The sequence below is a fragment of the Rhamphochromis sp. 'chilingali' genome (genome assembly GCF_963969265.1).
Source record: "Rhamphochromis sp. 'chilingali' genome assembly, chromosome: 19".
Taxonomy (NCBI): domain Eukaryota; kingdom Metazoa; phylum Chordata; class Actinopteri; order Cichliformes; family Cichlidae; genus Rhamphochromis; species Rhamphochromis sp. 'chilingali'.
In genome coordinates this window covers 23,082,760-23,110,705 of record NC_137946.1, presented here as the reverse complement: position 1 = coordinate 23,110,705, position 27,946 = coordinate 23,082,760, and the positions used below count along the sequence as shown (strand labels likewise).

Genomic DNA, 27,946 nt, shown 5'->3' with positions numbered 1-27,946 from the left:
TGCAGGGGGTTTTTCACACACAGGGTGCCAGATAAGCATATTGCATAGTGCATAGTGGAGGTCATACTGACTGTATTAGGGCAGCGCTTAAGTAACAGTAACAGACAAGTAAAAGATCTGTCAGCCAAGACACTTCTATCTTGCTTTTGTCGTCTTTAAAAACATCTGTAATAGCCACAAACAAGCTACTAAATTGACGCTGAGGTGTGACTGTTCTGCTTTTATATGTTCCCAATGTGTAAAATGGACTTTGCAACACAATATAAGGTTTGGTATTAAAAGTAAGCTCCAGCATGATCCAGCAGTAAGCTTTATTGCATCTTACGATGGAAATATCACAGTAATTCTTTTGTGCCTTACATGTTTTAAATACAGTCAAAACTGGAACACATGACACGCAACAGTAAGGATTGTGAGGTATCTGCAACCGTCATTTTCATTTGCCATAGCAGGAAAATATCATTTGTGCCCCAGTAAGACAGTGCACCGGTCTTTTTCACTTCATAAGTCATTACATTTTTGAAACAAACATCCCTCTGTTTTATCTACTGTGTGAAACAAGCTGATTTATTCAGAACTGGTGATTTAGTTCTTATACTTTTAAGTATAAGACACATTTTCTTGTACCTAATATACAAGCTGGTATTCTAGGACATTCAGAGGGTTGGTGTGACAGAAGAGGATGGGACAGGGCGAGATAGAGGCAGATGATCTGCTGTGGCAACCCCTAAAGGGAGCCGCTGAAAGAAGAAGATGCAAGCTGGCTTCCTAAGAATAGAAGTTAAATCAGTTGAGTTGTCCAAAAATGTATTCTCCTTATGTCTCTAGCCATGCAAATAAAAAAGAAGATGACTAGGTTTCAAGAGAGGTTTAATTTTTCAACATGATTCCAAATGCACTGCCATTGCAGTAAAAGCATACATGGATGGAAAAACACACAATGGTACACACATCAGTCATGGATTGGTCTCCCCAAAGCCCAAGCCTGAACATTATTGAAGCTGTGTGGGACAGAGAACAGAGCAGAAGAGAGCCAATATCCAAGGAAGAGCTTTGAATGTCCTGCGAGAAGCATGGAGAACTAATCCTGAAGACCATTTAAAGAAATTAGTAGAAAGTCTGGCTAAGAGAGTTCATGAATAAAATACTGACTTTTAAGCTTGTTAGAATTATACACACTCTGTTTTTGCCTTAAATATTGCATTTCCATGCATGTTTACACGTTTTTATATATATTACTTGTTTTATTTCTCACCGATATTTCAACACTCAAAGAAATTTTACAATACTCATACAATAATCTTTAAAACAATCTTACTCAGTTGTCATGGAAGGTCATTTTCAGAAACATAGATAACCTCCCTGATATTCTGTTTGATGTGGACGGCTGGCTGTGTGTCAGATTGCCACCTCCAAGTCCACCTCTTCTCTTTTTATCAGTGCCACCGTCTCCAAGCTTACATTATAACAGTTCACACTACCATGTTGTAAACATTGTCTTTCACACGATAATGTGAAGTCATGGAAAATGTGTCAGGTGATAGGATCTTCAGAGAAAATGAGATAATGGCAGTGAATTAGAGGTTGAAATAATAATAAATTACATTATTTTTCTTTTGGGAAAGGGCCCCACGGACACCACTTATATAATTACGTATTTATACAAATATCAGGATTGACGACAAGTCTCCTTGATAATATGTCCATCATGTGTGAATGGGTGAATGACTGAATGTAGTGTAAAGCGCTTTGGGGTCCTATGGACTAGAAAAGCGCTATACAAATGCAGGCCATTTACCATTACCATTACCATCATTTTCTTCATTCTCCCGACGTCAAATTTCCCACATACTACGCAGAAAAACAATGACTTTCCCACTAGAGGGCGGTGTGGCCTTGCTTTTTCAGTTGAGTGAAGTTTAACCAGCATGTAGCTTAAAAGGAAATACAAACGAAAGTAAGAAGAAACCAGTGCATTTTCTTTTTGATATTGATTAATGAGCTTTAAAAACTGTAAACGAGCTGTAATAAAAATCACCCAAATTTGTTTTCTTTTTTGCCCTTTAATGATATATTTTTAAAAAGCAAACAGAACACCTAAACAGGAGAACGAGAAGACAAAATCTGTATATAATGGTGTCCTAACTTCATGCATGCAGTCTAAATGTTCTTACAGGGGTTATACTTTGGTATACAGCACAGCTGTTGAAGTTGAAGGAGACGCCGCCGCTGTCAGAGAGCACGCCGAGCATCAACCCGGACATGAAGTCCTGTTTTACCGCCTCGACGCTGTATATCAACCGACTCGTTCTACCCAAGGAACTACATTTCCTACATTTCCATGTCGGCAGCGCGAGCGCTGTTCAGAAACGAGGTGGGGCTATTTTGAATCAACAAGTTGCCCAGCCAGACAGGCGAGCAGCAATTCCATCGTGTCTTCGTAGCAGCAGGTGGTCACCGCGCGCCCAGCACTTAACCACAGCCTGTTAATTGGATTACGCCAAGTTTCCACGACAGAGCCCACGGGCTGAAATGGACGGAATAGATTAACTTTTTCTTCTTTTTTTGTGAACCAGCCCAGTTCTCTTTTTCTTCTCTCAAGGACGCTGAAAGTGACGCTGTAAATTGGTAGATAAGACTTTCTTTTTAGCGGACTGCACGTTTCTGCGTGCCTAGTGCTCTCGTGCTCAAGACAGTTTTTTTTTTTTTTAAATATATTTTTTTCTTTTTAAAGTTGAAGTTAGTACATTGTTAATAATGGCGTTCGGTAGATTCAGTAAACTATTTCGTCTACCCACCATGGATATGAAAAAGAAAGCCAAACAGTACGAGCACGTCAATCGGGACGTCAATCCCAACGACATTTGGGAAATTATTGGCGAGCTGGGCGACGGTGCTTTTGGAAAGGTCTACAAGGTAAGTGTGTTCTCAAAAGACACGAGGCACCTGTTGTCTGACAATGCTGTAGAACCCCAAGAACCCCATTTGTCCTCAAATGAAGTAGTCCTCTCGAAATGTTGATAAGTTGCCTGTTTGTGCTTATGAAAACTTCCTTGAATATCAAAAAGTTACTTAAGTTTACTCTGACAAAATGTAGTAAACGTCCTAATATATACTTTATACCAGTTTCATTTCAAATGGGTGTTTCTGTGTATTTTCCCCCCACCTGTCACACACTTTAAAGCCTTGCATCCTTTGGGTGTGGACTAGTTCCATTCACCTGTGGGTGCTGAACCATCCCAGCATTGCTGTAATATGACAGATATCTGAACTATGTTGCTGGTCAAGAGTTCTTATGTTAAACAGACCCATGCAGTCATTACATTAACTTTGGCTGTCATGTGAAAGTTTTGCTAAATATTTAGAATCAGCATGGGTGACTACTACTTCTGTGTGGCTCCTCGATGCACCTCTCTTCTTTTCTCTCTCAGGTCTGACCTCTCAGAACTTGTGTGAATGCAGTTGAAATTATGTATGCCATGTGGAGGATTTAGAAAAATGCCATGATGTGACTCCACTGTTGAGTCAGCCTGCAGGGACAGTGAAAGCACCTTAGCACCACCACCAGCAGCACCACCACCATCAGCACTTTGACTCAGTGGAGATATTTAATCTGGCTCTGTAAGACATTCACTGCCCTCTGCAACGCGGGGCACAGGCCTTCTGTGTCTACACAGCCCAGTGGAGCACAGTGAAGGTCTTTGACACATCAGGGGCCTCAGTGGAAGAAGTGATGCTTTAAGCAGAATTCTGCACTGAACAGAGAGCGCAGTCTTTTCAGAGGACCCCACCTTGTTTAGACTTTTCTTTTTTTTGTTTTTACTGGAAAGTTTACATACATGTGGAGAAATGGGTGTGAAGAGCACCATAATGCTCACTATTCCAGCAAAGCTATTGCCACGGATGCAATTTAATGAAAAGAAAATAGTAACATGGCGATCAAGTTATAGCTAGAAGTGAAGTTGCATAATTTATCTTAACAGTGAAGCATACTATGAAAACGCACAGTGCTTTGAGTTTTCTTCCTGAGATGCTAAGGCAGGGACCTGGTACAAGGTTCTTTAAATCTGAAGAAACCTTTAATAAGCTGCTGTTTATTACTCAGGTTTTAAGGATTACTCAGGTTTCTAAGTGCAGAAGTACACACAGTCCACTTCAGCTCCAAAGTGTTTAAAGCTAAAGCCAAATGAAAGTGGCTGGTACATCTAGTGTGATTAAGTGCTACTTAGACAACTGGCAAGCTTACAAAATGTAATGTCCCTTCCACACTATATTTGCCTGGGTTCCTGTTTCTCCTCCTTCAGTTGGTTGGAGGAGGACAGCTCCACACCTGCAGCTGTCAGATGGAGTGGAGGGAGGCAGAGCAAGAGCAGACGATGGCCAAGAGAGGAAACTGTGGGACTGCATCAGGAGACGGCTTCCTCTCGCTGCTCCCAAACCTCAGAATAATTGGCCCATCTGTGGGAGGGAAAGGCCTTGTGTGGTGAATTGTACATGCTTTCAGATGTTAGAAGTATTTGATAGAGCAGGCGTGAGGGAAGGAGGCTCTGTGTCCTGTCACTTGTGAGATCATCTACTTGTCAAACTGTTTGGGGGAGGGCAGGAGTCACAAAAAAGATGGCTGTTGATGTGCAATGGGCAGCAGGAGAAGAAAGTATAAATTTCATTTGTCGGACACCGCTGCTTGTAGAGCTTTTTTTGTTTTTGTTTCGGTCTTTGAGATTGAGGACAGATTTGTGTAATTGTGCAGTTTTGCTAGAGAGTACCGAGTGCTCCACACAGGCTGATTCTCCAAAGGTTAATGTCACCAGCAGGAGAATAACAACTCCCAGGCTTAAGGGTAGTGCTAAGGACAAATCAATCTATGTGTGTGCATGGCTGTAACCCAGGAACAGTGTGAAAGAAGGATCTCATAAAATGCAATATACTCCCCCAGTTATCGAATATATTCTTCCCTGTAGGTGAAACTGTACTTTTCCATTATTGAAAGGCTGCTAGGAAAAAAAATATGACTGTCTATAAAACTTAAGCCTGTGTTTCTAACTTTTTTATTGCTGGAGATTGAGGGTCAAAATATTGTGCAAATATCTGTCATCCAAGTGCTATAAGTACAAGCGTGCACTTGTGTTGGTTGATACTTTGATGCATAAATTACCTGAATGCAGAATATTCATTTTGTTAATGAGTCTGAGTATCACAGGACGCTACAGATACAAACATGTACTCAAACATGCTGTTGTTTACACCTTCTGGTGCTCTGTTAATGAGGTTAAAGTATCACTGTCCAGCAGCAGTTAAATGGGATTATAGAGCAGCTAAATGGAAAGCCGATGTTTCTAACACTGCATTTATCACTCGAGGGCCAAACATATCTTTAACCTTAGAGCGCATTTTACTTGTCAGTAAGTTAGTTTTGACCACAAAAAAAAAAATCTGTGTGCAATCAGTGCTACGTTTAGATTCAAATTGCAGTTAAATTTTATTAGCACTAGTTAAATGCTAAATTGGATTTTGATGCTTGTTATCAGTCTTTTACTTGCTGGTTTGTTTCGCAATGTAATGCACACACCCACAACACTGTGACACTTCTGTCTCCCCGTAGGCTTTTTTTTTTTTTTTTTTTTTAATAAACCATCACTGGCTAATCAAGTTTCATATTCCACTTCCTGCAGATTCAGTGTGTCATAGGATGATGTCTTTGCTCTGTGCGTGTTTGCACTTGTTGGAAGGAGTCTTGCGCTTGTGTATGAAGGTGTTGTGGCTGCAAGTGAGGCATGAAACAATTGAGTTGTATAGCCCTTCTCACTAATTAATGAGCCACGTGCCACTGAGCACACTAGCCTGCTGCTGCTAGTGAAATGTTTCCATAGACACACACAGGCTTTAAGGTTACGCGCTGTCAAATTCCCTTTGTGGGATGAAAAGCGCAGTGAATCTTGTCCCTGTTGGTCTGACAGTGTGTTCAGCCTGGATGTTGTGTAGTAGAAAGTGTGTAGGTGGCCTCAACTATGGCAAAAACGAAACGAGTACGGTAGTCGGCCAAGTGTTTAGGCCACAGTACTTAATGTAACGGATCTGATCATCTTTGAAACTTTTAAAAAACTCTATTTATGCACATTAGGTTGGAGAAATGTGGTCATACACCGGGCCAAAATGTTGTGGGAAATCCTGGACTGGTTAAAGGCATAAAACAAGACATTTCTCTTCTATGTAGTTTTTTTGTAAGACTTGCAGAAAATCACTTAAAATATGATTACCATCTACTGTGAAGTCAAAGAGAAACTCACATGGTGAGTAGGAGGGGGCAAAGGTTGCAACTTCCTTTTTGTGAAGGAAAGCCGCAAGGTTCATATGAAATGCTCACAGTTATCAAGAGTGGCTCCAAGACGAATGTTTAAAAAGACTTCAGTGGCATTGTCGTCACTGCTCCCGAGAGCAGGGTTTCCCTGGGTCTAATCTCAGGGAGCAGCTGGGCCCACGGTGACTGATAAGAGCCCAGCTGGATGGGTGTGGGCTCAGAATGGTTGGAGTCCCTGTTATCCTCGTGATGACATTGTCATCGGCATTTACAAAAGCCGTGATCTGTGTTTCTAGTTGTAGGTCTGAGGTTAATGATCTACATGATAATTTCTGATATGTGTGAGTTCATACTCGGACAGCATTAGCAATCGAGAAAATGAAAGATTTAGAATTTTCAGTTATATCAGATTTTCTACATTTGTGTCACTTGTACACTTTTTCTGATTAATCTGGTAATCATGCAGTACTTGCCCGAGCTTGGTTTTGTGGTGTGCTTTAAATTCTTCTAGTCTGCACTCAGGAAGTTTGACTCCTTTGTCATGAAAGTCAAGGTTTGAAGGCCGGTGTATCACTGATTAAAGAATTAAGTGTTACAGGTTTTCTTCCAAGGCTGTCTGTGGTATTGTATGTTATAACTTCCTGCCTCCCTGACCTGCTTTGTTTTTGTGACTTTGGGGTTGAATTTGGGGCATGTTGCAATGTTGATCACAACTTTCACATCCTGAAAAGGCTCATTGCTTCATTGTTAGGCAGTTTTTGTACAAATTTGTTCCAGTCAGGTATCCTTTGCCCAGTAGTCCCAGTAGTAGTCTAAATTCATACATTTGTGCTGTCTTTACAGTCAGTGGTTTTGATAGAGGAGGAAGAGTCATGCTCTGGCGTTGAAAGAAGAAAATATGTCAAACAATCTTTGTTCTTCACTGATGCGTTTCGCTGTAAGAGCTTCTGGTATTTCACAATAGAGCCATAGCTACATTCATGTCTTTAATCTATTTTTTTAAGGTAGGGGTTAGCCATAATGATTGGGTTTGCAGAGCCATTCACATGTCTAGTTGAAAGGTAAGCACTGGCTACGCAGCCTTGAAACATTTTAGTCACTTTTCTTCTTCTCTTACTTTACTTTCTTCTTGAGATTAGACCCAGAGAAGCCCTGCTCTTAGGAGCAGTGACAACCACACTGAAGGCTTTTTATCATTCATCTTTACTGTCTTGGAACTTAAAAAACCTAATAAACAGTAGCAGTGGCAAATTAGTAATTTCCTTTCCTGTTAAAAATATGTCATGTGAGAGTTATAGGTATGCTTCCTTGTGCCTTTTTTTTTTTTTTTTGGAAGAACATTTTTACTATGTCACATGAATGCATCATATCCAGTAAATAAAAGATGATGACTACATTAGTTTTCATACTTTACTGGGTAACATACTTCCACATAAACCATTTATACTGTTGACCTTTACGCCAAATCAGTATTTTCTATTTTTTTTTTATCACAAAAAACACAATCCATTACTCCGTAGTGGTTTGTCAGTTTGGCCTAAAGTGTAGGGAGCTTGGGGATGGGGGGGCTCCAAGATAGTGGCTTGGGCCCTTCTCAAAAGCTGCGAACAACAACCTTTACCAAGAAGATAGGAGAGCTGGTGACTTGACTGGGTGGATGAATCCAGGCAAATGCACTATTCAGTCACTTCTACTTCCTATAAGGTCTAATTGCTGTACGCAAACAATAGCAAAAGGTGACTCAGACGAGCTTTAATTATTTTGATCAGCTCATTTCTTTCCCACCTTTAAGCGAGTGTCAAGCCCACTTTAGAAGCATTTGCTTTCTGATTCATACTGGAAATGTGAAGGTGGCAGAGGCAATAAAAAGGAAATTAGGACTACAAAAAGTGAGTCAAAGGCATCCCCAGCAGTAATGAAGAGGTGTGAGTTGTATATGTGAGCTAAGAACCACATTCTTGCTCGCAGACATGTGGGAAGGGCCTGTAGGGGCGAGGCGGTTCACAGGTTTATAAAGGGACAAAGGTCTACCGTGCACACATTCTCCTGAAGGGAGCTGTATGTGTTTAGTGCCTGTTCAGCCTGTAGGTGAGTGACCCCAGAGAAAGTTCTCTGTGTAATCAGTCACATCAGGTCACCTCGTCCCTTGACATGTCACTTAATTTTTTTAAATGTTCTTAACAATAACAAAGATACATTTTAAAAATGAGGAAAACGTTAATCTAAGTTTATTTTTAAGGTTGAGATTAGGGTTTTAGCTGCTGTATTATCCAGGCATGTGCTTTTGAATCAAAACATCCACATTAATCATTAATACTTTAGTCAACACAGGATATTTAACATTATTGCTTCCAGTCCTGATTAACTTTTGAAAAGACTGCCACACAAACACAGGAGACTGGAAGTGTGTGCTTTTGTATGTTTATGTTTACTTAGTCTATCAGTACTTACAGTATGTGTGGAGGTGGACACACAGGACAGTAACATCTGTCCTTGCCCCTTTTTTAATTCTTTTGTCTAGCAGGAGCTTCAGAAAGTAGTATGGGGAAACTAAGTCAGGCAGGTTTGGCAGACACATTTTATATTTACAGCTTTGCATACAAAATGAGGAGGATGGACTGGGTTTATTGCACATGTGTTACATTAAGTAGACTGAAAACCATATGAGAGACTTAAATCACCTTCAGAAAGATGGGTACAGAGGCACTCTGATAGTAGGCTGGTGGATGATTGATTAAAAAAACATAAAGAAAATGAAAAGATGCAGAAGTAATGTTTTCTTTTCACAGTCTCTGAGATATTATTGATCTAAAGGTTGCCAGAAACTATTTTGATAGGGAAATAATAATTTTTCCAATCTGAATGCTAAGAATTTGATAGCAACAGGCTCACAAATGGTAACTCTGTTGCAATCTTTGGAGTTATGCAATGTTGGAGTAAATGAAATATTTTTTGGCAACTCTTTGGTTTTTAATAGACCAAATTAATCTGCAGATTAAATAATGGCAGTATTTAATTGCCCAACAGCCCAAATTATAAGTCTGTGGTCCAGGTTAATAACTCAGCATTCTGTAGTCTGTTAGTTGATGTGTGGTTTAATCAGATATTTTCAGAATTTACAAAATTCAAAGTGAACAAATGCTTAGGCCGTCTGTTGAAATGCCACAAGAGCAAATGGTAAAACAGACAGAGAGCTTTGAACCATGAGGACAGACAAGAAACAAGTTCTTTAGGTAGAAACCATGGAAACCAGACCAAAACAAAGCCTAAGACATTTGTTCTCCTCTGGAGTAGAGTCAGAGGAAGTAAAGAGTCATCGGGTTTGAAACAGTGTTGTCTCGTGGGATGGCAACGGCTACAGTATCAAGTTGACTATATTTCTTCTCCTTAAGGGGTTGTGGGTGTGCCGTCGTTATGTAATAAATTAGATATTTATGTTTTCAATAAAGCGTGATATTTTTCCCTATTCAACTTTAACATCTGGTGCCCGAGTATGCTTTTTAAAAAGTGGAGGAACTTTAGTTATGTCATGAGTGAACATGTTAAGAATGCTGTAGGTGGCCCCTGGGCCAGCTGATATCAGTGTGTGTGTCATCTGCTCTATAACAGATGAGTTGTGTAGGAGTTGCAAGTTGGAAAACTGTTACAAGTTAGAAAATGTTGTCATATTTCTTGCATAAAGTGCAAAAAAAGGTACAATCCTTCTTATATGGGATGATGTGGTGGAAAACATTTTCAATTTTTTAGTTGGGTGCAATAAGCACATTACCATTTATACACCAAAACGTGCACATATGACTGCGTACACTTGTGCACTGATGTGGTGCTAGTTTCCAGAAATTCAGCTTGTCCTTTTGAGATTTGATGTTTGTTCCTTTTAGTGGAATGTATACAGATGGTAAGGTGCATATATAAACACGTTTGTGTTTATATACCATGCTTGAGGATCCTCATTGACGTAATGCATTCCTCACTCCACACAAAAAGGACCACATAACTGCAGGACACTCACTTCTCTCAGTCTGCCCATTGAGTCTACCCCCAACCAGCTGAAGCCCAGAGGCACATTCCTCTGCCTTGCTCCCACTGAGATGTAAAGGGGTGTGTATGTGCGTGCGTGCATGCCCGCATGTGTGCATGAGAGACGGGCCTTTCTGAGCAGAGTCTGTCTGATGTATGATTTTATTTTTTAATTAAACGATTGATATGGATATTCGACTTAAACATTAAATGTTTCAATGTATTCGTCAATATTTGTATTCTTTTTCTTTCAAACACATAAAAACTCCACCGACTCCCCTAACATTTGTCATGTTTAGCTATTTGCTCACTCGGTTATGCTTTGCCCGACTGTTCTTGTCTACCCTGTTGTCGTGTTTGCGATATTGTTGTGTGTTGGGATATTCCAAACACATATTCCATTTGTGTTGCCAACAGGGAAGTTGCAAATATCTGAAAAAAGGAAATATTGGAATTTTAAATATCCCAACATGGGTAATAGTTGGACTAGATGGATTAAAAAATGCTTAAGGAGTGTGTAAGTTTAACCTTTCTCTGAATCATTTTACTTTACACTCTACTAGTAACTAGAACTCCAATAAACCTTCTGGAATTCAAGTTACCTTTTACTTAACAAGGAAGGCAGGTCTGACAAGGAAGAATTGTACTAAATGAGAATAAAATATCTTGTTTCGAATTTCTTAAGTGTCTGGAGAGTTTCATTTTGTACAAGGAAGTTAAGAACTTAAAAAAAAAAAAATCTGTTGTACTAAAAATAAGGTTACCCACACAGTGTTGACTGTGTGTGTCAGATGTGCTTTCCACAGACATGTAGTTGGAATTGTTAGCTTGTCAAAACATGCATTTCTTTGGAAATCTGACCCCAGATGGTGACTTTGTTGAAGCTGATACAGCGCTATTGCAGAGAGCTGTAATGTTAGCAAAGCAGTTGCAAGAGTTTGGTGTCTGTGTTTACTGTTGAGACTTGTTAACAGACTGATTGTTTGATGGCAAGAGATCGCATCCTGTTGAGTCACACTTTAGGTTAATCTGCTGGTGAAAGTTTAACTTCTCCGGAGCTCTGTTAGGTAAACGCGCATAGTCCAAGGAGTACTGCGATGAGGATGTGTCGCTGTGAACCTCATGTGTTTGTTCAGATGTTTTCCCACAGCCTCTGTAAACCATGAAGGATTCCGATACCAGACTTAATATAGTCTGTTTCTGCAGGCCACTGGGTGGATGTAGACCACAACAGGGTCCAGATTTCACCAGGATAGGCAGTTGTTTCTTTTTCTTTGTTTTTTCCTTATTTAGTCATAAAATCAAACACTTGTGCTCATTATATGCACATGCATTGACCATATTAATCAGACAACATTCATGATCGTGATGAAACCATCACTTCCTAGATATTAGATTTTTACAGCAAAGAAATTGAATTGATATTTTTTTAGGGCAGGTTTAAATGAGGTGTAGCAGATGACCCCGCCTTTAGCTATTTGTTGTTGACTTCACTTTAAGTCTTCATTTGTCTCCAGTTGAACACTAACAATGATTGGAGTGAATATTTACTTCTGACTGTAGAAACACATTGAAAAAAGCCTGCCTCATACACGAGAGAGCGTCATGTGTTTGATGCTGTTTGAGTCACTACCGTTTGAATGTTTTGTTGCTTTATTTTCTTCTCTTTACCACTCAGAGCGATGAGGAATTCTTTGTCTATGCGTGTGATGGGTTTGGCTAAAGTGGCATTTTCTTCTTTTCAGTTCCTCTGACTCTTCAGTTGCTCAGGGGAGGGTGTGGAGCTTCCTTTCCAGTTTTGCCTGTAAATGTTAGTCAGCATTTTAATTGCTGTCGTGTGGATCTTGGAGTGTCTTCTTCCGTTTGGCTACAGCATGGACAATAAAGTCCAGCACAGATTGTGATCAAAGTTATCTCTTTTGAACAAACTAAGACTTGAGACTCTTGGTGCCAGATAAACTATGCAGGGCACGTTACCATGATTCCCCAGTGCATTGATGGGAGTGGAAAGTTACGTACTAATTTATAAATGCAGCTAGTTCATTTAAAAAGATTATTAATGCAGTCTACCAAGAGCAGAGCAAATTAGTTTTGCCAAAAATGAGCAGACTTGACAAGGTAGTGAGTAAGATAATATAGTGTATGCTCAGGTTTTACACATGTGTTTCTCTCTGGAAACTGTAATTCAAATAAAAGAGAGGCAACTGGAGAAGGAGAATCAATATGTTTTTGATATAAGAAACTCTACTGTTAGAATTCGCTGTTGAGCATCTCATCTTATCTCTGCATAAAACTGACAACTCAGGTGGAGTCCAGCATTTATCCAAAGGAGGGTTATAAAAATGGTTTACACATCCAGTCATCCACCCATTCACACACACATTCACACACTGGTGATGGCAAGCTACATTGTAGCCACAGCCACCCTGGGCCCCACTGACAGAGGCGAGGCTGCCGGACACTGGCGCCACCGGGCCCTCTGACCACCACCAGTAGGCAACGGGTGAAGTGTCTTGCCCAAGGACACAACGACCGTCCAAGCCAAACCTCATTTATCATTAGATGTTCCTGTGCTGTGTGCCTAATCTCAGGCATTGTTCTGTCTCTAGAAACTCAGAGTGAGAACTCATTGAGAGACTCATTTAAGGACGGAGCTAATGCTTTAGCACCGAGCTCCGAGCTTTGAGCCATCCATCTTTGTCAATTATGAGCTCATTTTGATAATTTCACCGCCTGACATTCCAAATAAATTACCACTCTTACGGGAAACTATCACAGTCACATGAGGCTCAAAATGAGATGCGCCCCTAGCACATTTTACTGTAAATTGCACGTTACAAAATTCACATTTGTATGATTTTAAGTACTGTGGAAAATGTACAGAATCATCTACCAACACATTTTGTATTAATTATGGCTAGCTGGAAAAATACCTCTGACTACGCCATGACACTGCACCTCTTTAGTTAATCACCAACTGTAGATTTTCAAACAAAAAGGGGGCCTTTGAACTGTAAATGTGGCCCTTAATCTTAACATTGGTCATACTGTGTATTTATTTATTTTTCCCTGTTATATGGGCCATGAAAAATTAAATGTTGGCAATAACCTCCCGCACTGTTGATGTTTTCTGTATAACTAAATGATAAAAATTGGTCTCTCTGGAGACCTGAAACACTTAAATTCACAGGGTTGGTTACTTTTGCTTTGAAAGTCTTTGAGCACAAAAATGGGAGGAAACTGAGTTAAAAAAAAAAGGTCTGCCATTACTCATGCATGTTTCATTTAACATTGATCTGTTTTCCTTTCACAGGCCAGAAACAAGGAGACAGGAGTTCTGGCTGCTGCCAAAGTGATCGAGACCAAATCTGAGGAAGAGTTGGAAGATTACATAGTCGAGATTGACATCTTGGCTAAATGTGACCACCGCTACATTGTCAAGCTGCTTGATGCTTTCTATTATGAGAATAAACTCTGGGTAGGTAATGCTGAAATCTGAATGAGCAAATCAGACAAACCACAGACTTGCTGCCCTCTGGCTCTTTGTTTTATTTTTCTTTGGCTGAACATTGTCAAAGAGGTTAACCACAAACACTGACACACTATCTTTACACATTTTAACATGATCTGGATGGAGAAAAACAAAACAAAGCAATTAAATAAATTCGACCTTTTTCAATGATTTTAGGCTGAAATTAGATTGGTGCATAATGCACTAAAGGAACTTCAGTCGTCTTCCTCTCAAAACCACTCATAACCAGGACCCAAAAAAGCCATGACACACAAACCTCAACAGTCAGTGAAGAGGGTCAAAACAAATATTTTCACTGTGCATGTTGAACGGCTGGTGGGATGTTCCGTTTCACTCTGTGACAACTGTTTTTATTGCAACAGTTTTATCTTGAGTATATTTCTCCTCCGTATGCAAGATTTGTTGTAAAAATAGTGATAAGAAGAGTCTATTGCCTAAATAGGAATGACAGAAGAACCCCTGGCTGACATAATGCATCAGAAATGACCCTGATGATACTACAAGAATGAGGATTAATCTCAGCTATGTTTCCCCTGCTCTTGAATCATTCCTTCTTCTCACACATACACTGGGTCAAGTGTAAACTTTTCAACTCCCTCTGTAATCTCCCACTCTATCTGGCCAAGACAAATGGTGACCTCACGTCGGGGCATGATTTTAAATATTTGAAGAATTACAAGGCAGTGTTAAAGCTAAAGATAAAGATTATTGCGGTTACTAGAAGTGCAAAATGTAGATGTTTAGTTTGGCATGTTTGTGACTCTTCTGTTAGTTTCAGTTAATTATTAAGCATTAGAATTGTAAGCCTTAAATCAAGCATGACAGAACTCGTAAGCTATTAAAATTCAAGTTAACACTTAATGAACTGCTGATCAGTCAAAACTTTACCAGAGGTGTAACGCAACAAAGCCAAACTCATGTTTTAATAAAGAATTAATGTACTAAAAATTGCTAAACACAATGTAATTATGCTTTATTGCATACATGCATTAAACTAACAATGAATTTAGTAGTTGACCTAAATAAAATGTGGAGGGGGTTGAACATTGCCCATGAGTCAAAGCTGGACCCTGTGCAACTGTTAGGTTAGCTTGATAAGTTAAATGTACATACCTCTCTGCCTGTTGCTTTCAGACCACATGTTTCCTGTGTTTTGTGGCTTCAAAGTAACAGGCCTTGTTTGTCATGTGAATTCTGAGCTGTCTCCAGTAACTAATGTGTTTCTCTGTCTAACACATAATTACACTCAGTGTCTTAAAAGTATTGGAAATGTTTTTAAAATGTATGTAAAGTATCTGTGTTAAAGATTGTCACTGAAGTGACAACTGGTTGTCTGTAATTAGTCTTTACAAGAGCACAATCTGGAAAAGTTTCTACACCTCATTGCTGTAAGCACAACAATTAGCCCAGTAGTTACTGGTGGTCAGGCCCTGGTTACCTCCAATTGGGTGGACTGGGCAGTGTAAGTCAGTGCATTCCAGTGACGACCCACCCGCTCTGCTTTCTACCACAAAGAGAGAAGACAGTGAGAGGCTGTTTGTTCCAATCTGGTCTGGAGGTTAGCAAGGCAGTCTGGCCCACAGCGTGAGAAAAACGGGGCCTTTAACGTGGAGATGGGATTGCTGATGTCAGCACCGAGAAGAACAAACAGGGAGAGGCAAAGAAAGACGCAGGAGAAGAGAGGATTTAAACAGCTAAGAGAATATTTCATATCATTTAGCATGTAAAAGTACATTATCCCTTAGTATTACTCATAGTTAGCTATGCAAATTTTCTTTTTTTCTTTTTTTTTCCCCCTAATGAGTGCTCTATGTCTAAACGGTCTAATACTACAAAAATCTGTGTTACTTTAGGCATGTGCAACTTGGCGCTGTCAAATGTGTCAGTGGTCAGAAACTCATGAGGTAGGCTTAAAGTGGGTAATGGGTCAAGTCTTTTTTTTTTTTTTGTGTGTGTGGACCGGGTGCAGCCTAAATGCCACTACACTCTTCAAGTTTTGCCCATTAAAACAGGCTTATGGCTAGGTTGAGGGAATCAAGATCACCCACAGTCTGTAGGCCTGGATTATATTGAATTCATAATATTATATATAATCTTAAATAGGTCATTGAACAGTACCTAGTCCTAGATACAGTGAGAAATTGTAAGTGCATTACTCTAGTCAAGCGCTGTACAGTTTGACAAAGAAAGAAGACTTTCTAAGGGTTTTTGGGTTTTTTTTTTTTTTTTGTTTTGTTTTTTTTACACCACCTTGCCTGCGTTTTTGAAGGTTTAGTTATCCTCGATTGTATAACATTTTTTTTGCTGGCAAATAGCCTTTTACTTTCCTTTGCCGTCTGTTAAATTGAGGTAAGAAATCACTGTGAAGGTACAGAGTGGCGAACTGGAGGAACACTGCGGTGTCAGCTAAGCCTGCTCCATTTATTTTAAAGCTTTTAGGGGTTTGTAGACTTTATCAAGTTGTGTCCAGCTGTACTCGGAAGAAAAAGACACTCATAAATTGTCCTAATGCTTTTTAAGACACTTGAAGATAAAAAATCACCCCTTTAGAGTAAAATGTGAGATATATCTTTAAACAGGGGATGAAGTACACTGGGTTATTGTTTATTTTTTTTTATTTTTTTTTTAAAGTCTCACTCTGACTCAAATACACAGGGACACTGAGTGTATGTGTGTGTTCAGCCCACAGTGGTTATGAATATCATGCAGCTTGACCAGTTGGAGCGCATTCTTTACCCACAGCATCACACATCATCCAAGATTCTTTCACGCAGCGAGAACAAATCTTTGCTGCAGACACACTGATGACTACACAAACCAGTTGCCTCTGTCACAGCCGAGTAATGTACAGCTGTTTAGTTTGGCCAGCGCTTTGTGCTACCACTAAAGTGCAGTTCGTTTAACTTGGAGAGTGGTTTTTAAACAGAAGTGGAAAAAAATGGGCAGTGGTGAGCAGGAACAGGGATGTGGTTTGTAATAAAAGGTGTGATTAACCACCCTCTGTAGTGTTGAGAATATGTAGAATAAACAAAATATTTTCAGAGTATATATACTGATAATATTGATGGGAAGAAACTGCACATCAGTTGGTACACATTTTAAAATAATACATTCTGTTCTTATTTAACTTTTACAGATCATAATGGTGGAAGGATGCATATCAACAGGAAATGTTAATTTTTGAAGTGTGTGCGAAACTCTTTTTCCTTAATAATCTTCTTACTTGAAGAATAAAATGCTAAACCTGACCTATGTTAGATTTCTGTTTCTTCTTTGTTGATCAAACAGTGGAATCTTAAAACAGGTTTTTAGCTACTGTAAAACAACTTAAACACGTGGTAAAACTTCGATCTAGTTCAAAGATATAAAAGCTGGAAACATGCGTCATACACAGGCCAGACAGTCTTTCAGCTGTTTATTTAAAAAAACTAAAAATCTGATATGAGACTAACTTTTAAACAGACTAAGCAAAATGGAAGATCGCTGATGACACATGGCAGAGCCCAAACTAATGAAGTTTGTCAGCGTGACAGAAGAGCATTGTTCCACCTGGTGTTCAATGCCAAGAATGGCAGCCCTCATATTCTGATTCTTTGCAAAGTATGTGCGCCTTCACGTGACCGCGTGTACACAGAGGTATGCATAGTTTCATACCGTCAGACGTGCAATGGTGTGGTTTCACCTTTTGGTATTTGTCGTTCATTGTGCGGGTTTGTCTGGGCTGAAACTCCACGCCTTGTCCAGCGCCTGGCTGATGCTTTGGCAGTGTTGTCATAGCAAGAAAGACTGATGATTGTAAAAAATAAAATGAGATCACACAGCAGGTATGCTTCGTAGTACCAAGAGTTCAATTTTGGAATCAAAACATAATTATAAATGAAGTATGTGCTGTGAAAGAAGTTCAATCTTACTATGGTTTTCTAATAGGTGTGTTTGAGGACATGGCTAATAAGACTCCATTTAGGAAACCTCTTCAGTTTTTACCTCCTCCATCTGCCTTTTCTTTTACTTTACTGCTGAACTGATGTGTGTTTGGCAGTTTTTCCTCTACAGGTAGTGATGACATAATTTAACAGGAAGGACACACTTCTGATATAAATTTAGATTTTCTGCTTTTATGTCCCACTGAAAATCCTTCATCTTAAAGTATATTGATGTCTCTGCTATCACAGACACATTAAAAGCTTCATCAACAGCTAAGTTCAAACTCATGAAACACAGACTTTCACTGACTGTTTTTCAGCTTTCAGTTTTATTACTTATAATTCCTGGGTTAAGTTTAACACCAGTTTCTCTTCCCCCCCCAGATCATGATTGAGTTCTGCCCTGGAGGCGCTGTGGATGCCGCCATGCTAGGTAGGCCATTCTGTCTCTGTATTTTCATTTAAAAATCTTTTTCCTTTACAACAACAGTTGGTTTCCAAACCTCAGAGAGTGTTTTTATTTTTTTGTCTTTTTTAATTTTTTTTTTAAGTCAAAATTAGTTCTTAGCTTTCATGACCGTATATGTATTTAAAAAATCTCAAATTTATCAGGCAGAAAATCCTGAAAAACAGCATCATACTACAGCTTTATTAATTTGACCTTGAAGCCTTGAAACAGTCAGACATAGTGGAGTCCTCCTGTGTGGGAAATCCCCCTGGTGTTTTCACTGGGTAATCCACATCCTCGTAACTGCCTGCACCCCATCTGCAGCTAACCAAACACAGACAGAGATGAAACGAAGTCTACAGGGCAGGATTATCTTGGATGTGTGAAGGTTTTTCTAATCTGGGATTACTTATCGGGTGGGTAATACTACCTGATCTGCTATGGTGGGTTTAGTGTTGTTTTTTTTTTTCTCATGGAGCTCACACGGTAGCTCTGTACTCTTTATTTTGCCATGATTGTATGAATTACAAGGATGCAGTGTTCCGTCTCTGTTGCTCTAACCTCTCCTCCTCTCCTGCCCATATCAGAGTTGGATCGGGGGCTGACAGAGCCCCAGATTCAGGTAGTTTGTCGCCAGATGTTGGAGGCGCTAGACTACCTCCATGGATTGAAGATCATCCACAGAGACCTGAAGGCTGGTAACATCCTCCTAATGCTGGATGGTGACATCAAACTGGGTAAGTGTTTAGTTTTAGATGTTGTGATGTTCAGGTTTTTCATTTCTAGCAGAGTGTAATGCATTGATCATTTTTTTTATTATAGAGGCATCAAGGTGGACAAAATGATGTTTTGTTTTTGCAACCACATTTGTATGAACAGTCAGAAAACTGCAGTACTGTTTTGAAAACTGAGATTTTATTTGATATTCAGGCAGAAAATATAGTACAGACTAATACAAAGTATTGGTTGCTTTTCTTATTTGACTCGAGCAGTTTTTTAACCTCTTTTGTGAATTTCAACTGTTGCATTTTACTGCTAAATTAATTATTGTGGGACTAATTCCCAGATTAATGTATCATTCACATTGATTATTGAAGGTTATTTCTGGGGTCTTGGCTAATCTTTAGGTTCATTGTTTCTTTGACATAAATGCATGCCACACATAACATGCACAGTAAGAGGTCCTGCACTCCTCCTTTGCTGCTGTCAGCGAATCGCAAGCACTGTGTGGGAAAACTGTGATCTGAGAACATTGCATATTTTTATTCATTTATTGGCTTTTTGAAGCGTTCCTCACATTCTTCAAATTTTATGGCTGGACGACAAAAGTTGGATCCACACTCTAGTTTGTTTTAGATTGAAGTGTTGTGTTCTAGTGCAGTGCTTTGTCTAAGTGCCAGGTAAGCAAGTGCTGAATTGTCTAAATGATTGCATAACATTTAGGATCCTCAGATATGAAACTTTAGATAACTGTTTGTGGCGTGATGTTTTACCTTCTTTACTCTGATTGACTCTCTGATCATTTTTACTGAGCTAAGACTAAAAAAAAAGAAATTCATATGACACATTTTTGTCAAAAAGTGTGCTCATTAAGCTGCATGCCAAGAATCTTTCCTGCTTACATTCTTCTCCAGCTCCACCACAGTTGCCTATAATCACTGGGAGTTGCCTCTGTAAACCCATTATGTCATGACATGGACTCATTTACGGTCTTCAAACTTATCTAAATACATGTTAATTCAAACAAGACAGCAATTAAACTATCTTTGAGGTCAGCTAAAATGTCTGATCTTCATGAAGCATTCATGCAGTTCTTTTTTGGATTAAAAAAAGTCTTTAATGATTTTTACGAACTTATTTACAGCAGTTGTGACCAGTGCCAAGAATTGTTGATGATGGCAAAAAAAAATTGCTCATAATTCCTGTTGCTGTATCCAGGTAACGATAAAAACAAAAGCAAATGAATATTGGATCAGAGGTATCATGCCTTCCTGCTATCGTCATGAAGGAAACATTATTTTTAGCCTATACGATTTGCCAATCCGGTTATGCCATGTTGTTGTATCCATCGTTTGTCCGTCAATTCACAAGAATCGCTACAACTCCCTACAGTACTGGTCAGAATTTAAAGTGACTTGCTACAGTGATGACCTTCACACAGATTTTTCTCAAACACAACGTCACATTTGTCGTTCTCAGTGGATTTCAATTCAGTTTTTGATGATGATGATAACCTGTGAACAGTGAGGGCTTGTGAGTCAGTGATTACATCTGTCTCCCATCACAATTTTGTAATTTTATTCTCATCAGGAAATCCTTGAGACGTGTCTTTAAAATAGGCTTAGACCCAGGGATCAACTGATTAGAATTTGACGTTTAAAGGTCAATGTGATCTCATGTAATAATTATTTGGGTCATAATAAATTCTAAAGTCAATGGTCTACTTCATTTTGCTATCAAAATGTTATGCAAAGAAAACATTGTTCAGCATTGTAATGGAAGATGAGCATATTACATATTTTGTCGAATACTGAATTAGTGATGTTAATCTTGGACCCTAATGTAGTAGACATGCGGCAGCGGGAACAAAGGAAAAACTCAGAAATTGGCTTCAAGAGGCAGCAAGCAGCATCTGACACTTAGACCCTCGAATTTGATGAGTATAAACTCTGACTAATGGGCATAATTGAAGTGGTAAAAGATAAAAGCATAGAGGTTGCCACTAACATTACTTCTGTTCTTTTGGGACTCCTGCTAAAACCTGCTATTGTGCACTAGTTCCTGGAAGTGTAGAACATAATGAGAGCCCTGTTGTAGGTAATGAACAACTATTTAATCTGTTTTGTGTTGTTTTTACCAAAAACATAGTGTTAACTCTTATTCAATGTAAAATAAAAGGACTGCTTAATTTCAATGTCTCTGAGATGTAGAAATCCTTGCTGCAAAAGCTCAGACTGTTTCAAGTGATGCATTTGACAGTGAAGCCAAAGATTTTGAATTGTAGTCTACAAAACCAAAAGTCATTTAAGAACCCATAATAGAACATGCCAGTTTGTAATTGAAGATGTGACCCTGCTGCCTTGTGTGCAAAATCTAAGCGCTACTGCCAAGCACTTCTCTAACCCCGGCATGGTACACATGATATTCCTTCTGACAGGCGGGAGGAAAAAACTAAAGTGAAAACAAGACCCCTGTAATCTGGAAATCTGGCAACTTTTTTAAGGAAATAGGACTGCTATAAATTTACTGTTTCTGGATTTGTAACTCCAAAGATCACACAGTCAGGATGGCTTTACAAGCTAAAAAGTATTTGTCTACCTCATGGGCGTGGTTGTGAAAAAAAAAAAAAAAAAAGCCGGAAGTTTTTGAATTGGTTTCATTCCTTCCTTCTGTGAAATGCTAGTGAACGTCTTTCCTCCATCACGTGACTTTTCTTTTCGTTTTTCTTTTTTTCATGCAGCTGACTTTGGTGTGTCTGCAAAAAATACCAAAACGTTGCAAAGAAGAGATTCTTTCATTGGAACACCATACTGGTAAGTTTACAGTTTCAGTCAGCAACACTGGGGGCGGGGGGTTGGCTTAGTACACTACATTCAATGCCTTCAATGACTATATAAATTACACTCTACTTTTTCTAAATCCCATATTATCATATAACAATCCTGCTCCCTGATTTGCAACATTATCTGTAAATCTATTACTGTTATGCAAAACAACTATATTAAATGTTTACTTTAATATAATTCATATACATAGCACTTGTGAAGATATCATCTATGAACTTTAAAATTAGTGGGTCAACCCTTTTTGACTGCTCACAGCACTTAATACCTGAGAGAAAATGATACTGTGCATACAGTCAGTATTCATTACAATCCTTCATTCTTGTCAAATAGTGCTCCTCCAAATTAGAAATGATTCCCAGCGAACCTTGTTCCATTGAGCCTTCCTTTATACCAATATGACAGTTAAACATTTACTAGAACAGGTTATCATTCATCCCCACCATCCCAGCTCAATTAAATCATAACTGTGTACAGTCCTGATCGGATCAGGGAAAAAAACTTAATCTAAAATGCTACTTTTTTGACTACACTTAGTCAAAATTTGTATCTTATTTATATTACATTTATGTATGTGTTATTACTTAATTACATCTTGATGGTTATTTTAGATTCTTTACTTGTTATTTTATTTATTTATTTATTTATTTTTTAACCCATGGGGAGCTGCATGTTTTTAGTCAACAGAGTATTTATGTGCTGAACCATGTGATGCGTTTGTGGAGGAGTTTGCATGCCACAATCTTTAATGTTTAACCTTATTTATCTGTCTCAGGATGGCTCCAGAGGTGGTCATGTGTGAGACAATGAAGGATGCACCATATGACTACAAGGCCGACATCTGGTCTTTGGGAATCACTCTGATCGAGCTTGCGCAGATTGAACCCCCACACCACGAGCTCAATCCCATGAGGGTGCTATTAAAGATCGCAAAGTCTGAGCCTCCTAGCCTGGAGCAGCCAAAGAAATGGTGAGAATCTGAATTCAGCTGTTGCACAGTTGGCCTGCAACCGTCTAGCATAATATGTACAGGCTGCGAAGAGGAATTTGTTAACCAGAAAGTGGGGAGTTTGAAACCTGCCTCCATGATTCATAAGCTACACGATAGAAAATGGCAAGTGGAGTCAACGGGGACTTTTATTTCCCTGTCTAGATTTCAACAAGTCATTTAATTTCAATCACTTCCAAGTACTTTGCACACTTGGTATACTGTAATCTGCTCTAGACAGTCATGCATCAAATTGTCCTTCCCTTTTTCCACCTGCCAACCATTTTCCAGCAGAGGCTGCACTTAAATGAGTGCCAAACTGTAATTTTTTTCTACCTTTTCTTTAATGAGATTAAATGCGCTGTAGCAGTGAATTTATTACTGTGAAAGTGAAGTTATCAGGTAGAGGGAGATTTAGAAAGGGCCGCTGATTCATTGTTCCTGCTGAGACCTTTTTTTTTTTCTTTCTTTTCTTTTTTTTTTTTTTTTTTTTGTTTTAACTGTTTCTTCACTTCACTTCTTCTTTTCTCTTTTATTTACTCAAGGTCACAGGCATTTAATGACTTCCTGCGGAAATGTTTGGATAAAAACCCAGAGACTCGCCCAACTGCAGCTCAAATGTTGGAGGTAGGCTTGATGCTGTGTGTAACTGAATAGTAGTGAATATTATACAGCGCTGCACTTTGACATACAATGGAACATCATACTCTGTCTTTGTCTTGTACTGACACACACACACACACACACACACACACACACACACACAGATCAGTTTAATCTTCTATTTTAAGACCTGAATACAGTGATCTGTGCCAGGTTGGTGTTCCATGGCGGGCACAGGCATGCAGGTGAAAATGAAACGCTTTATAAGAAATTGATAGTGTAAAAGTGAAAAATTATTAGGTAGAAAATGTGCAGTAGCCAAAATGTAATGGTAAAGGATCCTGAATAAAGACACTATCATAAAATATCCTTGAAGGTTTAGATGGGAAGGACAAAAGAAATAAGAAGCTTTGGCCTCTTCGCGAATGCCCCCACCCTACCCTCAAAAAAAAATATTACCCTACAAAAATGTTTTCGACATTATTCATCTCAGAAACAGAATTCAGATTCTGACCATATTTTGTATTCGTCAGCAAGCTTATTTGATGCCTTTTATAGACTTCACTATACATATGATCCTGGGCAGACATGGTTCTAAGCAGCTGTTTGATTATTAAAGGCATCATCATATGGTAATTCTAAGTTGTGGCAATGAAATGCAAATATCTAAAGATGAGCTTCAATCAGACTCTAGATTTCAGAGCCAGTAGAATGAGCAAAGCCATGAGCAGGGTGTGGATTACAGAACAAGAGCAATGTCTATTAAAATTCAGAGCCACAGTTTCCTGTCTGCATCCCATAGCTGAGGAGCTGCCAGCTATTTACATTCCTGCTCTCAGCCAATGGTGTGCCAGGATTAACTTGAGTTTGCCACCTTTGGCCAATTAGAGCGAGGCAAAGATGAAAACCCTAGTCAGGCCTGCAGGGAATTCTCCATGTGTTCTCTAGTGGGGAGGGAAAGAGACAGGCGCGGCCCAGTTTTTGGTGCTGTGCTGCAAGTTTTAGATGTTTATCATGTCCACTGCCTCCTAACAGCTGTAGGCACTTGTGGGCGTGGTCAGATTGAGGCTTTGTGATGGATGTTGCATCATGTCACTTTGCCGGCAGTTACCGTCAGATATGTTACAGGCTTTAGGGTGAAGTGAGCAGATGTGGAAAAATACAGGTGAATAAAAAAGTCAGAAAAAATATCCCTGGTGCTGGATAGACTAAATAAGGGATATAAAAATAAAGCTTTGCAAAGTCTTTGTCACTAAGCTTTTCACAGGAAACAAGAATTGGTTATAAACATCTTTTTAACCTCTTCCCTTTTTTTGCCATAATTACTCTGCGTCTGTCCCACATATGCGGCTGTTAAGGAATGTATACAAAAAAACATGACACAGTATCAGTCACTGTGGGTGTGTGGCTGGCCGGGAGACCGTCTGGATGACTAGTATTATATTGAATCCAGCGTCTCCTCCCATAGTTTCTCATGTGTAGGGTTTTTATGGTGTTTTTGGCAGAGCTGCCCTGGAAAGCATATAAACATTTCTGAAGTAGAACAATGTAGCACATTTTGAACTTTGAGTTAATCTTGGTTGTCTAAACTTCATAGAGTATATCTTAAGCAAAAGTGTAATCTTCTAATTCTGCAAACAACTTCTTTGAGACAGAAATCTGTCCTAAAGTACTAAATTTGGGTTAATAAAAGTCAAGTCAGTTGAGTACCAAAATTGCACCTTGCCCAGTAAAATTCTTACCCCTAACTTAACTTATTAAAGTCCTAACCCTAAAAACCGTCTTAACTGCCAAACCCTCCTTCAAAAATGAAAATTTTATAACTAGTTAAATTTACATCATTCAAGATCTAAAACTGTCCATAAAGATGGAGGGACAAAAGCATACACTTTATTTTTATTCCTGTGCATGTACACCTGACCTTTTTGCAGGTTTCTCTTCTAGTCACCTAATGGTCCATATTGTGCACATTTAATCTTTATACAAAGCCATGCGCACCAAATCTCCCCCCTCTCTGTCTAAAGCAATGCGAAACCTATAAAATGGTGCATATATCCACTGATACACATCTATATCTGTGTAACAAGGCACCAGTGCTAACACTTAGTCTTTTTGCCCTGTGTTTTGCCTCAGTGAGGATGTGTTTACCTGGAGTATGGGAGGTCTGGTATAATTTATTGGATTATACAGCTTAAAGCAGATTTCTCAGAGGTTTACTGCTGTAGGTGCTTGACGCTACAGTTACTCCTACTTTTTTAGTTACTAGCTACTCATACTCATTCCTCATATAAGTTCTATGGCAATGGGAGAAAAATATCTTTTATAATCTTCAGTAGGCATTCAAATGAAATAAAGAGCTTTACTAAAGCAACAATGATTAGATAATTGACATAATGGAATTTATTTCAAGTCATTTTTATGGCTTTATAAGTTAGTTTTGATTTTGTTAACATTTGAGAAACATTTTTAAATCAGAAATTTTGGATTCTTAGTTAAAGCAGTTGATATAAAGATGTTTTGATATTTCTGTGGGTTTCATGAATTTGTAACTGGACATTTCTCATAGTTCTCTAATTTAATTAGAAAGCAACAACCATGAGTTGATTATGAAATTAGTTGCCAGTTCCCAGCCTTAAATACCTTGTTGGATGTGTAACATGTCAAAAGAATAAGATGCCTTATTTTCTCTCAGAATTGGAGTAATTCTAATGTAGTGCTTCTCACATTAAAACTCTTTTCTCCAATGTTTCACCTTGCTTAGGCTTAATGTAAATCTAAAACATGTCTGAAATTTTACTTCCAAAAAGCCTCTCTCTGCAATTTTCGAATTGAGATAGTGGAAACAGAAGTTGAGTTTATTTTAGCTCCTTTCACTTTTAAACATGCATTTATTGCAGCACTGCCTCTACCAAACATGACAAACTGAATTATTATTGAAGCATTCACTGCCATCACCATATGTTCATGTGACCTTGTTTACGCCACAGGTTTACATGGCTTTAAGATAAATCTGTTGGCTGATTACAGAGGATGTGGCCGTGTGGTTGCTGAAATCGGAGCCATTTCAGTTTAAGTTTGTCTTTAATTAACCAGCGTTGCTGCATCAGTCATGTTGATGTTCTTCTTACAAAAATCACTAAATCAAAAAGGGCTGGCTGTGCAGCAATAGTTTGAGATTTAAAAACTCTATCTTATGTTGCTCATGTTGTCAATTGATGCCATAAAATGGGCTGACATAGAAAGAATCATGACATCCAAATGTAGACACTATGCATTTAAGCATACAACTTATCCATGCATTCATATTTTGCCTCACAAATAGTCAAATGGCACTCATTTGTGTACATCTCATTAGGCAATAGCTGAGTGTTATTTGTCATTGGAGAAGCTTAAAACTCAAGCGTAATGCTGTCCTCAAGGACAAGCAAGCTCCTGAACCTACAACTGTGGAGGCTCACAACACACACTGACTTCTACACACTTCATGGTCCAGCACCCCTTGCAGACTTTTCCCCTTTGTCAGCTGTTCCAGTTAAATTACACAGGAGTGCAAAGCATCTAAATAATAGATGATCAGCTTTTTATCCTTGCAGCACTCAACTTTTAATTTGCCTTTTTTATATTCCTGTTACAGCGTTCTTATTGCCTTACTTGAAGCACGGGGAAACATGCATTTTCTTTTTAGACATAGTAGAGTTGAAGACTGGTTGCTATTTTAGGTGCATTCTGTTAGAATAAACTGTTGCCTCAAGTGGAGAGTTGTATTGTGATGTTCCCATTGTTAATGCTGCGCAGGAACTGGCAGGTGTCAGATAGAGTTTCCCAGCAGTGAAAGTATGTTGTCTTGTCTTCTACTCCGGTTCCATTTAGTGTATCGTTTTTAAGCACCAGAATTTTATTTCACTTGATCCATCATTTTGTATTTTAAAGTTTTACAGATTATTTGAAAAGAAATTGATATCATTGAAAGTTGAGATGTTGCAGAATGGTGTCATCTGCTAATTATTTAAACCTGTGGAAAATACTGTTCTTGTGTTTTGTGCAAATATTGCTTCATGGTTGTAAGCCTTTTAGTCAGCCTCACTCTTAGGCAATAACTAAATGCGTAGTGTTTATAGTATTTATCCCTAAAATAAATTTCTGATCAGCCTTAATAACTGTCTCTTCTCCTATCTACAGCACCCTTTTGTGAAATCGGTGACGACCAACCGTCCGCTGAGAGAGCTGGTGGCTGAGGTCAAGGCTGAAGTCATGGAGGAAATTGAAGACAATAGAGAGGAAGGAGAGGAAGACGAGGGCATGGACCTTACTGTGGTACCAAACCTGTTCATTATCATTGTCCTTTTTATTTTGGTGTTTCGAAAACAAGAGTGGGCAGTCCATGCTCTTCCATTCAATTGGTTTAATTTATTAATGTTGTGATTTAAATTAAAAACATAATAATGGCACAGAAAATGGATGCATTTTGACGTAGAAGTGGTATTGACTTTACAAGTAAATGCATTTCTGTGACGTTCCTCATTTTCCTGTCAGACCACACAGTGAGATGGAAATTACCCTTAATTTCAGTG

General features: G+C 38.9%; 1 protein-coding gene across 2 annotated transcripts in view; it reads left to right on the top strand.

The window, feature by feature from the left end:
• Window positions 1-2,408: 2,408 nt before the first annotated feature.
• stk10 (serine/threonine kinase 10) overlaps window positions 2,409-27,946 on the top strand; it is a 37,397-nt gene continuing 11,859 nt past the window's right edge. The window contains exons 1-8 of one of the 2 annotated variants that reach the window (XM_080866241.1): window positions 2,409-2,916; window positions 13,632-13,796; window positions 18,158-18,206; window positions 18,809-18,958; window positions 21,682-21,754; window positions 22,560-22,754; window positions 23,318-23,399; window positions 27,555-27,689. In XM_080866241.1, coding sequence (XP_080722367.1) covers window positions 2,758-2,916; window positions 13,632-13,796; window positions 18,158-18,206; window positions 18,809-18,958; window positions 21,682-21,754; window positions 22,560-22,754; window positions 23,318-23,399; window positions 27,555-27,689 — 1,008 coding nt within the window. In that variant the 5' untranslated portion in view covers window positions 2,409-2,757. Of the gene's footprint in view, window positions 2,917-13,631; window positions 13,797-15,400; window positions 15,544-18,157; window positions 18,207-18,808; window positions 18,959-21,681; window positions 21,755-22,559; window positions 22,755-23,317; window positions 23,400-27,554; window positions 27,690-27,946 lie in introns of those variants that run through there. The other variant, XM_080866242.1, reaches the window with a different exon arrangement.